Source organism: Fringilla coelebs, assembly GCF_963513975.1.
Source record: "Fringilla coelebs genome assembly, chromosome: 19".
NCBI classification, from domain to species: Eukaryota; Metazoa; Chordata; class Aves; order Passeriformes; family Fringillidae; genus Fringilla; species Fringilla coelebs.
Window position 1 is genome coordinate 8,674,676 of NC_140045.1, and position 14,367 is coordinate 8,689,042.

The 14,367-nt window shown below is 43.0% G+C and overlaps 1 protein-coding gene across 2 annotated transcripts in view; it reads right to left on the reverse strand.

The window, feature by feature from the left end:
- Positions 1–14,367, reverse strand: part of CACNA1G (calcium voltage-gated channel subunit alpha1 G) — a gene marked incomplete at its 3' end in the record, with an annotated part of 97,518 nt that overhangs the window by 21,365 nt on the left and 61,786 nt on the right. The window contains exons 21-26 of one of the 2 annotated variants that reach the window (XM_084218306.1): positions 13,811–13,937; positions 11,014–11,139; positions 10,334–10,423; positions 9,576–9,768; positions 7,049–7,099; positions 1,083–1,234 (exon numbers count right to left, since the gene is read on the reverse strand). In XM_084218306.1, the coding sequence (XP_084074432.1) occupies positions 1,083–1,234; positions 7,049–7,099; positions 9,576–9,768; positions 10,334–10,423; positions 11,014–11,139; positions 13,811–13,937 (739 nt within the window). The remainder of the gene's footprint in view (positions 1–1,082; positions 1,235–7,048; positions 7,100–9,575; positions 9,769–10,333; positions 10,424–11,013; positions 11,140–13,810; positions 13,938–14,367) is intronic. The other variant, XM_084218307.1, reaches the window with a different exon arrangement.

A 14,367-nucleotide genomic window follows, 5' to 3' on the forward strand; every position in this document is an offset into this window, starting at 1 on the left:
TAACCACACTGTCATCCCAGCACAACCCAAGCTTGGACTTATTAGCCAGACGCTGCGTACCAGAGGCTTAGAGACAAAATGTTATTTTTCTAAAGAAAAAGGAAACCAAAAGCTTGCCCAACATTTCTATAATACAGGAGAAAATGTAGCTGCAAAGCGACTGCAGTAAGACGCGTGCTCTAGAATGACTCCAGCCCAGGCTCCTTCGCCAACAACCTTTTTCATCATCTAATGACTGAAATGCAATGAGCCTTCCAGAGTATTTAAAGGTGACCTGGACAGAAAAAATAAATTGGGCTTGCTCCCTTTAACTTTTGGCTTATGATAGACTGGAGAATATTTCCCCCTGTCCCTGTCGTTTGCATCTTTTTGTTGTTTAGGTTTTTTTTTTATATTGAGTATTCACGTCCTGTCTAATTTTAATGAATATTTCCTCCAATTGTGTGTTGTGTTTATTTATTCCAAAAGTAACTAATAAAAGTAAGTACAAGTTATGTGGTAAAGGCAACTATTTCCATTTCATTCTTATGCGCAAAAGACTTGACATCTCAGGACAGGCTGTTTTTATTTTCACAGTATGACAAAGACCCAGGAATTAGGCACACTAACATATTAAAATGCATGTTAAAGACCAGCATGGAATCCAATTCCTGTGAAAACTAGGTTCTATGGGACACTGGGGATTTACAAGAAACTTTGCAAAAAAAACCCCATTTCCCAAATTCTTCTATTCTTTTTCCTTTTTCTCTTTTTTTTTTTTTTTTGGTGTGGGGGGGAGAGGGTGGGTACAAAACCAAAGTAAAATGGAAGATATCAATGATGATCAAATCTAGAAAAGGAAGCAAACCCACTCCCAGTCCCATTTTCAAAGCAGTCAGCTTGCACTTAACTAGAAGGGAGAGGTGCAATGGGATCCTTGTAACGAAAGCCCTGGATTGAGCTGGGGGCCATTTGTAGGATGGCTACACCCCACTGGCAAAGGTGGACATCTGACAGCAAACCTGGCCTTAACCCTGCCCAAGAGCTCATCCCAGCACAGCTCTGCACGTCCCCCCATCTGTCCCCCTGGGCTGTCCCAGTACCTTTGGCTGCTGGTAGTGCTCCATGGCCATGGTGATGACGTTGAGGCCGATGACACCGGTGATGAACAGATCCAAGTAGTGGCTGGTGCACATCTGGTGAATCAGGAGGCGGAAACGGGAATAATCCGAGTAGTAGGGCTTACACTGAGCTTCTGCAGTGGGGAGGAGAGTGAGAGGCAAATCAAGGGATTTCTCTGCACCTTTCTCAAGTCAATGCACCCTCACTCTCCAACTCCAGGGATGATAAATTCTAGACCAATCACAGCAACATACTGACTTTTTTATTTCCTTTTTTCCTTGCTGGCATGTTGCCATTTTTAATACACAGCAGGGCTCCCGTCATCTTATATCCATTAAATATTTTCAGTGGGACATGCTCTATACTCAGCCTTGTATCAGGGATCAGGGATGAGGTGAGCTGGGACTAGTGCGGTGCTAAAAATAATTTTTCTCTGTAGGGAAATTTAAGTTGAATTTAAATTAAAATGATAATTTTTGTTTCTGTTGATCTTAAAAGTCCCCAAAGTATTAGAAAACCCAAGTAATGGTCAGATGCTGGGGACAGATTTTACTAACCATTGCCTAAAAACACAGGCCATTGAGTATGTGGTGGTCTTTGAAAGAGAAAGAGTGCAAACATATTATGTTCTTTGCAATAAACTGTAGAGACAACAGAACTCAACACCTTGGCTGTCAGAAAAATGGTCCATAAAAATACCAAGGAAAACTGATCAATGAGCCTTAGTGATCAGAAAATAACAATCCTCCATTTAGACAAGATTATCAAAACACAGATTTCACTGTCCAACTGTGTCCCATGTTTGGCTGCCTCGGGGATGACACATGGACTTTAGAACCCACATGTTCCGAGGGAAAAACTCATTTACTCACCTAGTATCTAATGAGGAAATGCCAAGGCTGAGTATATAATTCAGTACAATTTTCAAGAAGGCATTATAATGCAGATTGATATGGAAAGGGCTGTCTTGAAAATGTCAGAGTATAATATTACCCTCATAATTGGATGATCAACTGGTTATGAAAATTATTGAGCTGTAAGAATTGCACAGTTGATATTTAATGCTCCAGAGCAAATGTACACTGCTCCAGAGCAAATGTACACTGCTCCAGAGCAAATGTACAGTTTGGTAGTCCAAGAAAAATTTGGGCAAAAATGATGCCAGGAAGCACAGGTTCAGGTTGCCCTAGAGGAAAAATAATTTTAGAAGACTGTATTTTGCCTGGAAATAGAGCTCACTTTGTCAATAGCCAATGACACTGCAACCAAATTCATAGATTTAATGGTTACATGTACTCCCTGCTTCATAGCAGGATCCTGAAAAATCAGTTTTGTTTTTTTCCATAGAGACAGACCTTTCCCTACCAGCCCAGGGACCAAAGGGAAGAAACACTCAGCAGTTTTATTCTGTAGGCGTTTGGAAGGCCCAAAATTCTGTTTCAGTGTCATCAAATGAAAGGCAGTATTAATATTCACTTTCTGATCTGCAGTGGGCTTTAGGTGATCAGCACCTGAGTGCTAAAGCACATTATTGATGAAAAGGTCTATGAAATTAATTTTCATGCTGAATCTATTGAGTGCTTATGAAAAAAAGCAGACTAGTAGCTACTGACTCACTCATAAGACTTTGTCAGATATCTCAGAATCTGCATAAATCTCCATAAAGTCAAGATATCTCGATCACATTATGCTAAATTATGAGTAGCAAATTAACTAAAATGTTTGAATACAATTAGGTTAGGAATAGGACCTATTTTTATGAACCAGCTTATCATCTCGGAAAGAAACACCATCGTAATTGGATCACTTACTTCTTCTACATTTATGTATAATTCACATTCAAAAAGAAAAATGTCAACGTTTCTACCTTTTCCTGCAATGAATTTGCTTATGAATAATGACACTGGAATTTAATTTTTTTTCTCAGCTTTGACTGACAGGTAATTCCAAATCCTACAGAATAGCACCAATGCTGTTAGAACAGAGAGAGGATTTAGAGAGAGGTTGTAAATGTTCCCTGTGCAGGGCTCCTGCACCTGGATTAGCCAGTGCATGACCTTATAAGCAGGGTTGCTAATTGTTCAGATATCTGCAAAGGCTTTTCCCCTCTCCCACCGTATCTCCTGTTCACCTTGCCCAGCACCCAGGTCTCCACAGCCAACTCTCTCTGGATGCTGTTCTCACAGATGCTCTTGCAGCCTTTGAAAATTCCCAGTGATAAATGTTCCATCCTTCTCCATTAACTTTGTTTTGAGGGGATTTGGCAACCCATGCTTACATATCATGTCACCACTCACTACCCCAGCGTCCCCATGCCAGCCATGCATCTTGGTGCCACACGGATGCTCCCACACACAGGCTAACATGCTGCCTGAGTGCTGGGGATAAATCCCCACTGTGTCTAGGTGGGCAGGGAACTTTCTGAACAGATAAACCAGTTTTTACCAATGTGAAAATATGTCTTTAACCTGACCCTGCAGAGTTCTGCAGACAATTTGGGGATAGATCTTGTATAATTCCTCCTGTGCAAAGCCCGTGCCTCCTATTACACAGTGCCATTTGTAATTATTGCAATAAAGAGCTTAACAATACCAACATCTTGGGAAATACAGACATCTGTTAAACTCCGGGCGGTGAACTTCACAACTAACACAACACCACATTACTGTACCGTTACAATACACTGTGTCAAGAACAACAAGAGCTCTGGGTTAGTCTTGGTTATTACTGGAAAGGTTAATGTGGCTTCCAGGCACATGTGGTGTTAAAGAAAGGCAGAGAGCAAACCAACAAAGAGGAATTGGCATAATGAGAAAAAATGAGGAAATACAGCAAAAGCCCACTACGAGACATCAGGCTGGTAAACCAGGTGTAAATCAAGCTGCTTCACCAGGGCTGGGGGCCAAGGCAGAGGGAGAAGTGGGTCAAATCTGGAAATCATCACACAGGATAAACTTGGCTCAGACCATGGATCCTGAGAGATCTCCTCCTAACCCAGGTAGGAAGGGGATGTTGGAGCCAGCTGGGAGATGGTCTGAGCAAGTCCCACCCAACCCTTCCTCCTGGGGGTGATGGTGGTCCAAGGGTACCGACCGTGCTGGCATGGGAAGCAGTGCCTTGAGTGGGGTGCACTTGGCTTTAGCTCATCACTTCTATGGGCTCTCAACTTAGGTTGTATCCCAAGCTTCTGTACCCAACTCTTGGCATCAAGCTGTAGGATTATAATTGATCCCCTTGACATGGTCTGGGAACTCACCACTGTTCCCTCCTGTTTGGTTGGAAAGGAAATGACCATTGCTGTTGCAGGATAAATATTTCCCATTCCTAATCCCTATCTAACTTTTCCCAGGCCAGGTGCCCTTGGGGTTCAGTGATCCCAGACTGGGTTTGGGGCACCAAACCCTGTACTGCATTTGTCTGATGGCGGTGGTATGTCACCTGTGAAACATCACCAGTGCCCAGAGGAGCAGCACTGGGGCATTCCTGTTTTTGCTGGGCAGTGCCACTCTCAGAATCTCCCAGGGCTCAGCCAGTCTCTGCCAGTACAGCAGGGAGTGGGACTGGGGCCACTTTCTTTCCATTAACTGCATTTTTGGGGGGGGAATCAAGCTGAGCACGCAGGTCCAAAATATCTCAGAGGAGCATCTGCCTCCTAATATAGCCCTGTCAAGAGAGAAATTGCCACTTTCCCTGAGGTGACTTCGAGCTGGAGATGCGTGGGCACGGGAAATTGGAATTCACAAGAGTGGGACAATTCCATTACTGTCTCCTTCAGCTTCTTCCTTCTCCTATAATAAGGGAATTAACAGCTTTGCAGGTTTGAGTATCTGGAGGACAGCGGCAAACCAGTGAACAATTGAGCCCATGACGCAGCTGGATTTACAAAATGTATCAAGAATATTATTAGGTTAAAAAGTAGTTTGCACTGAAGGAACTTGTTTGATTTAAACACAGAGTTTTACTTGGCTTTTATTGTACTGAATGGATTTATTAAAAAAAAAGTGAAATGGAAAATGATAAATTATTTCTACTGCGAAGATTCCAGTTGAGATAGAATGTAGACTTCGAGAAAAAAATAAAGGAAAAAGAAAATTATAAAATATTTCACTAAGCACCAGGCACCAGCACACACGCACACACGCACACACACAATATCATCTTGTCTTCACAGAAAGAGAAAAGACGCCTCTGAAAGTGCTGAGATGTGGGCAAGCTTTAGGTCACAACTCCAGATTCCTAACTGAAGCACAGGAAGTTCATCTGCTGCACCTGGGGACTCATTCCCTAAATCCTCAACAGTCAGGTTCAGAAATAAAACCCTTGTATTTCCTCATGTTGGTGCATGCAGAGCAGCATTGCACATTCACTACCACTGGATCCAAAGAAAAGACAGCAAAAAGAAACACACAGCACAGACCTGACAATTGTACACATCTTAAGGGCAAATGCTAAGAGACTTTCTGAGCCTGCAAGGGATAATGGAGGGGTTTGGAATGAGTTCAGTGTCTTAAAATAACATAAAATAAGACAGCCTTGATGCAACTCTGTAGGACCAGGAGAGGAGTCACAATCAAGCAAAAAGAAGAAAAAATAACCAGATCACCAAACCCAGTGAGAGCCCCTCCCTCATGCTGCCCCCATTTCACAGGAGAGGCCAAGAGGCCCAGCAAGAGCAGCAAGAAAGACAGCAAAGAAATATAAATATTAGGAATGGCAATGGGAAGGAGATTCAGGATTTATTAAAGCATGTTGTGATAACTTCCAACAAGGCCTTAGAAATACAAGGTAGAACCTCTGTCTCCTTGAGTTATCTCTGCAGTGAAAGCCAATTTTTATTTAATCAAAGCTCCCTGCAATCTAAGAGAGATGGATGGAGCCCTGCACCCATCTCTCACAGGCTGCCAGCAGTGGCAGCCTGTGCACAGGTGAGAGTTTTAATGGCACAATTTTTGTAGTGTATTATTTTTGTCGAAAATTACAGCTATATTTGTTTCTATGTTGGTGCCTCTTTAAATATTCAGGCTAATATTCTTAAGTTATGAATTAAACAAAATGCTTTCCAGATCAAAGCTTCTCCTAAAAATAAAAAGAGCAAGGGATGGATTTGCAGCCCTGAGCATCATCCTGAGAAGGGGGCTGGGAAAGGGAAGTGTGAGCAAGCTGTGGGTCAAAAGGGACAGCTCAGACCTCATTAGTGTTGAGTCCAGCTGGTCCATCTCCATCAGCACCAGGAAAGGCTTTGAGGTGTATCTTTATTTCTTTTAATTTACACGATGATTCATGGATTGAGCAACTCTTAATCAATGCACAGAATTTACACACTGGGCAGCACAATGACTAAATCCTGTGTCCATAGTGGGGGCTGGTGTGGGGTTGAGTTCCCTGTTGAAGCACTGAGGCTCTGCCCTGTACTGAATTTTACCCTGCTGAAAAAAACCTCTCCCTGGAGTACAGTTTGTGGAGCAATAAGCAAGGGCTGAAGACATAATGAAATATCCTCCCTAAGCTTTCCAAAGGCACACACCTGAAAATTATTTAGACTCCTAAGCTGGTGGTTGGAAAGCTAAAGTCAACAGTAGAGGACCCATTTTCACAGTCCAGTCATTATTCTCTTCAGAAAAAAAAGCTAAAAGAACAAAAAAAAAACCAAAACAACAACAAAAAAAAAAAAAAGCCATGAAAAGTTGGACAGTGTCTTAATGAAAACCAGAGGGAAAAAAATACTGAATAACGTAAGATGATCGAGGAGTAAATTAAGGGTTTGCAAGTGTCAGTGCTGAGGCAGGTCTGCAGACCTGCCCTCAGGATGAGATGCGTGGGCCATGAAGGAAGCAAACGAGCTTTGCACCACACACATGGTTTAGTGGGATGCCTCAGCCGCAGTGGCCAACTGTTAGTGACACAGCACTGCCATTCAGAGGGACGAGACGTGCCAGCTTCCCAGTACCTTGCACTGCACTGGCTGAGCTCTCCATTAATACATCATCCAGCATTAGATCTAAAAGAATGAAACGGCATTAATCACCCAGCAGGACACACAGCAAGACTCCCCAGCCCCTCTGGAGGTTCCTGTGCCTCTCCGTTGCCTCTGCCAGGAGTGTTTCCTTGTGGGATCCTTGTGCCTTGTGGAGGGTGGGCTCAGGTATATGTGAAAAAGGAAGAGCTCTTGTGCTTCTCCCTCTTGTGGAAGGCCAAGACATCCCCAAGGACCCCCTCAGTCGATGATGAAGACACTGCTGAAGGACGATCTGGGACACTTCCTGCTGGGACAGCAATACCTCACAGTGACCACTCCTGCACCTGCCCACATCTCAGATCTCACACACTTCCCCACTTTTCAGACCCCTGATTGGATAATTGCATTGGAAGAGTCTACAACCAAAAATGACCATGCCACCAGTCAGATGTCAATGTCTGTCTGTATTGACAGCCCTAGGCTGGTTTGGCCATCTGGGGTCACTCAGGAAGCCCAGATGAAAGGAACCCCCATGCAGTTGCTGGCACAATTCCAGCCCTAGTCATGGTTTCGTCTGCAAGTTCCCACTGTGCAGAACAAAGTTAAGCCATGACATCTGCTGTCTCTGAGGGGAAAGCTGGACACAGTCAATTAAAACTAATGTTTCGCTGAGCATGGATTGGGAAAACTGTTCTCAAGTGATTTGGAGGACTTCATACTTTACTCTTGAAAGGTTTTTATGGCAATTGAATATTCAGCAATATTTGATCCTCAGTGAAGTATCTGTTTATTGCCTCTTTAATTAGGTATTTCATAGCACTGAATGAATAACTGTATCTCCAAGGATGGTTCATGATTCCTTCCCTGTGGGAAATTGCCCAGACTTACATCTTTTCTTCATCTAGTTCCTCTAGCATTATAAATATAGTAATTAATAATACCTAAACATCTATTTTTCTTCTACAGAAATACTGGCATTCCAAAATTGCAACTTTAAATAGCAATTGTTCTATCCAACCTTTAAAATCCTTTTCTAACTCATCAGTTTAAACTGTGCTTGGGAACTTGAGCTAGGCAAAAGAGCTTTCTAGGCATTTTCTTGAGGGGGAAAAAGAAAACCCAGAAAAACCTGAAACAAAAAAACCTCTTTCCATCTGTATCCCACCTAACAGAGAACAGCCCAATGTGTCCTCCAGTGCTCTTGAGGGAATCCTCCTATTTTACACTGATCAGTGAGGGAAGCAGGTTCTCAGCATAAACCTAAGTTTGATAGCCAGGGGCTGGTGTGACTTAGACTGTTTTGTAACGTCTTGTAACGTGTGAAGCTCGTGGGACTAAAAGATGTGACCAAAGGAAATGGTTGGGGAAATGCTGAACTGAGAGAGGCTGAGGCAACACCGTGGTAACGTGGTTCTGTGATTAAGCCTGCAACAACTAATAAACACCTCTTAGGCTATTAAAAAAAAAAAAAAACCAACAAGAAAATACCACCACTTTTGGGAACAAGCATCTAATCAGATAGCCTCTTAAACAGTCCTGAAGTCTGTCAAAGATAGAGGAGTGAAAGGGGACAGGGAGAGAGCAGGAGGCGGACTGACCAGGGAGAGAATGTGCAAGGCCGTGGACAGGAAGGGCAATAGAGAAAGTTCAGTCAGAAGAGAGAGCATGCAAGAAGAAGAGCACCTCCAACCTGTGGCCTCTGGCTAACTTATTTCTGATTTATTCAACTACATTAAAGTGAAAAGAAACTAAGAGACAAATGCCAGTTTGGAGACTTTTGGCAGAGTGGGGTCTTTCCTCATTTCACCTGTAGAGCGTCCTCTAGGCAGGGCTGCACACTTGCGCATCCAGTTGGGAGCTGGGTTCAATTTGCACCAGCACAATTTTGTGTAGTTAGTTACTCTCCTTGCCTGGTTGGTTTTTTTCCTTCTAATCTGTATTTCTCAAGCAAATGCAATGATATGTTTCTCTATGGAGTTTTAAAGCATTACTAGAATGAGATGGCTCTATTATTTTATTACATTCTTGAACAGCAGTGGTGCTACTGTGCCAATAAATAAACCTGCTTGATAAATGGGACAGGTAACATCACTGTGCCATTACAAGACTGTAATAAACCAAATAGTGAATCCAGTCATCAGCAGCAGTGCTCATGACTGAGATTTATTATGCCATCCAGCACTACTGATCTTTGCAGTTGTCACTATTTGTGCAACGCTGAGCTCTGCTATCCAAGAAGCTCCAAGCCTGATTATTATTATTTTTTAATTTAAATAACCCCCAATGGAAAGGTCATTGCAAATCATGCAGCCATTAAAAAAGGTTTCCTTGGCTCCCTGTTCAGCCTAAAATGACACTATTTCCTTCATGCAAATTTTATAGCTGGACATGCTTTTGGGAGAAGAATTATCACCAGACGCGAGGCAGGGAGGGGAGGGAGGAGGGGATTATGTGGAAGGTCAAGCAGGACTCAGAAAGATGTGGAAAGACTACCGACCAGCCATCTGTTTCTCCTTACTCCTTCTCTTTTTCTCCAGCCGGCGAAGCCTTTTTTCCTCCCGCCTCTTGGCTTCTTCCTCCTCCTGGTGCTGCCGACACTTGTGGAAATTCTCCACCACCACCCCCACAAACATGTTGAGGACGAAGAAGGCCACAATCAGCAAGAAGGAAATGAAGTAGAGGAGCATCCAGGGATTGTAGTTCATGACTGGCTGCAAAGTGGAGGAAGGCAAATTTCAACTGAATCTCAAAAAGAAGAATGGGAACAAATTGATACAGCTGTGCCATCCACAGAACTCACAGCCCTTTCAGGCAAGCTGCTCTGCTCTGCCTGAAAATTAGAGTTTGCTGAGACATTTTAACTGAATGCTCCTAAAATGTGTGTTGAGGACAGAAGCACCACCTATCTTCTGCAAAAAGGACAGCAGCATCCTTTGCAGCTACTGTAAGTCCCTCACTCCAAACTTCTATCTCTAAAAGCACTTCCTTTCTCCTAAAATGACCAAACTGCCTAAAAAGTCAAACCATCCTTTGATAGGTTCACTTCTCCTAACAGGAGTTGCACCAGTCATGATGCAAAATCTGTAGGGGAAGTGTTGAGTACAAATCCAGATTTTTTACTAATTCATCACATCTCACAATTTGGATTAAATACCACCCTGGATCCTAATCCCATAACCCCATTTGACTGTGGAAGCCCACAGTACTTTGCAAAACAAGAGCTAAAATATGTGACCATTGACAAGTCATTTGTTACAGCTCTGTTGCAGCCTGTACCTGCTGGTCGACTCCCACAGCATCCAAGCCATCATACATGATATCCACCCACCCGTCCTTGGAGGCCAGGACAAAGAGAGACATCAGGGCCTAGAAATGCAGGGAGAAATGGTTAGGCACAGTTGCACTAAACCTCTTTTACTTGTACTATCTTACTCCTCCGTGCCCTTTTCTGCCTGATAATGGGACGCTTTGATGACCAAGATTTCTCTTGGCAGCAAAACCTATCAATGCCAATGTCTGGTTCAGCAACGAACAGTAATTTGGAAACCACAGTGCTGAAGACAAAAGCAGCTTCATTTCCACCCTCCAGGTCTCTACTGCTCCCAACTAATTAGTTCTTACCATTCTGCTATAAAAAGGCTGCGTTGCAGAGATGGCTGAAAATGGCCAGCTCTATTAGACAAGCCCTTCTGCAAGATATATTTGGTTTGTTATGTAGCAGTGAAGCAATTAAGTGCTTCATGAAGCCACATGTGCTTGTTCTGTTCCGAAAAGAAGTGTATGCCTGCTTGGAAACACTGCCTTTGGGATTTACAGAGACAGAATGCTGTGTATGTGAACTGAATATTTACTGTGGCTGGCAGTGCCCTGTAAGAAAATCCCATGGGATAATAAGCCGCAGGTTTTAAGTCAAGGAGGTAAAGGAGCAAAGAAGAAGATTACCGTTCTATTAATACCTGGCCGAGATTATCAAAATTATACTTGTGCCGGACCCATTTGTAGCTTGCTTCTGTGCAATCTGATTTATTTGTGATGTTCCTGGTGTCCTCCCCCTGGCACACAAAAAACTTGCCTTTGAAAAGCTGCAAAACACGCAAGGAGAGGAAGTGTCAGGGTTCAGTCCACAAGATTTCCATGCAGATGATGGGCATTTCTTCAGGGTTCTCACACAGCGCACACTAACCAGAGCTGTTGAGGGAACTGACCTCATTCATACAGGTTATTAAGACTGAGCAGCCTGAATAATACACACCTAATGAGAAAATGCATGATTTCACATCGTTTAGGACACCCACCTCATGCATTAAGCTGTCTGGTTCAGTCATCTGAGACTCGCCTAAAGGCCTTTGCTCCTACACTTGTTAGCTCAAGTGTAGCTCCAACCAATAGCCCAGACCAGCTTGTGGAACAACCCTGGTGACTCTCAGCCCAGTTAACAACAAATGAAGTCTAACAGGGGCCCTCTGTCAGCAGAGAAAAGGTGGCAGCAAAGAGACCCAGTGAGGGACTAATCTCTGCTCACCGAGGTCACAAGGGGACGCTTCCAAGGGGAGACGAGCCCCTGGGGGTGACATTCGTGTTGAATCAAGACTGCTGTCAGTCCTGCTCTACTCTCTGATTCTGGGTGCCCTTGCTGTCATAAAGCTCTGCAGTCTGCAGGGTCACTGAAATTATTCCTCGTGCACAGCTTAAGGAGCCAAGCCCAGACGGTGTTGGGTATCTGATCCTGAGCTTATCTCCTTCACTTTAAGCTTAAGGAGATGCAATTCCTGGAGAGTCAGCTCCTGATTTATACCTGCATGAGGAACAGGAGCCTCCACGTGCTTAATTCTAGACCTGGTGCTTCTCATGCATGGAACAGAAAGTGGCAGGTGTTGATTACTGCTTCAGACAGGGTGATTGATGCCAGCAGGATGGATGGTATCAAATCCCAGGAGACTGCCAACAAATCTACTTTTATTTGCTGACAGAAGCTATTGACATTATTGTTGGGAAGTGGGGGGAAATGACAACCTGCTCTCCAGGCTCCTTAAAACACCACCTGGGTATACCGAGAAGAGACACTGATGGGGTTTCATCCATTGTTCTAGACAAATACCAGTAGAAATAATAGTGAACAAGATAAATTCACACACTACTCCATGGGTTTCCTCCAGAAATCAACAGCAGGAAGATGGTCTCTAGGCATGCAAAATTAATCACTGCTCAATGCAATCATAAAATTTTTGGATGTAAAAAGTATTCCCTGATCTTTCCATGGAGAAACACTATCAGTGGTGAGGCAGACTGGGGAGATATACTCCTCACAGAGAAAAAATTTAATTAAGAAGGAAGGTAAATAAGTGGTTTTAGTATATTGTCTGTAAACATAACTTCTCCAGGAGCTGGACTGTAATGCCACTCAGGTGGGAGCAGTAACAGTGCTCCTGACAGGGTTTGGAAATACAAAGCCCAATTTGTAGAAACACTGATCCCTGTCAGTACTTCACAGTCTGGCACTTCTGAAAGGAAAAGACCCAGTGTTTCTTACTGGACTTGCTTTATCCACCTATTTCTTCTATCTTATTAATGACTATTCGCACATGGGCAGCTCTACAACCAAAACAGTTTTGCTGAGAGGACACACTGTTAGAAACTTTGATGTCTGAATTTTAATAGATTAAAAACCTCTAGTCTGATCCCCAGTTTACATTTAAATGGAAAAACTAACTGTAAGTTTGAGAGATCATCTTTTTATAGAAAATAACTCTGGCCTCATCTTACATCTAATTAGACATAAATATTAACTGAAAATTTTGCATCCTGAATACAGGATAAGTCTTGCTTGCATCTACTACTGAATCACATCAATAGTCATGACAATTTAACATAAAGCTGCAAGTCACCAGGCAAAGCATCACAATTAACAGGGATGAAATTCAAACAGCATACTGTAAGTTTTGTTTTCTGGCATAAATTTTCTCATGAGTGTTAGATTGTTTTATGGGATATGCTTAGCTTTATGAATCTCTTCAGTATAATGGATGGATGTTGTTATGCTGTAATGCTAAACTAATCTAGCTGCTGAGGTGGTTATGGATGGCATGATTTTCTTCCCTGTTTATTTTCAATGCTGTATTTATTATTTAAGCAGCATGATAAAGAAAAATATTATATAAGATACCTTCCCAAAACAAAGCCAAATAGAGTTTCTTTCCAAGAGACAGCTGTGACAGATCAGATAAACTTCAGAAAGAAGTAAGTGTTATGTCAGAATATTTATATGAAGCAATCTCTTCTTCCCAGGTAATGAGAAACCAATTGCATTGGAAACTGCCACTTTCCCCCTGGGTTCCTGCACTCCTGGGACTGAGAATATTGCCAACAGAGCCGGCAGGAAACAGACTCAGAAATCTTTGTTTCTGCAAGCTTTCTGTTACACAAACTGTCAGAATCTGAATGAATCTCCAGTTCAACTCTCTGGAGTTTACAAGCCAATGATTGCAGCTTTGAGTTTCCATTTCCCTATCAGTTTGTAACTAGAAAAACGGTAGAGGAGAGATCATGGAATCATGGAATGGGTTGGATTGAAAGGGTCCTTTATAGGTCACCTAGTCCAGCTCCCTGCAGTGAGCACAGACACCCCATCCATCCTGACATCTGTTCGAGTTCAGAAAGCCTTACGCTGTGCCATGCGTACAGATACCCTGACCTGGGGCAATTTGAGGCTTGTTACACTTTGAAGTTAAGTGCTGAGGCTTACAGAAGACTCACCTGAACTCCCAAGATCCCAAAGATTATGAAAAAGGCACAGCAGATGACCACAATGTTCCCAATGGGTTTTAAGGATGACATGAGAGTCTCCACCACCAGCTTCAGTCCTTGGGCTCGACTAATGACTCTGTAGGGGCAAGTAGTTACAAAAGCTGTTAGTCCTGCTCCTGCCCAGTTTTGCCTCCTATCAAGATAGAAGATATGAAGAACATAGCATTAGAAAATTTTTTACAATGACAAGTTACTCAAAAATCATGATGGAAAAAGCACTTCTGGAAGATTGACCTGTAAAGTACGGAGGTCTTGGAGGGAAGGGTCAGCTTAGCATAAATAAAGAGGATGAGGAAAAAACATACAAGGAGCCAGACCAGAAAATTTAGCTGTTTTGCTTGGGCCATCTACGGACACAATTCATGCCTGTAGCCTGTCTAGGACTACAAAGAGAGGGTCTTCCACTGTCCTTTCCTATACAGATTTAGGCAAGATACCTGATTTCCCTGTCTCAGTCCATGAAATAGAGCTACCACTCTTAAACATCTGCCTGCACATCTGTAACA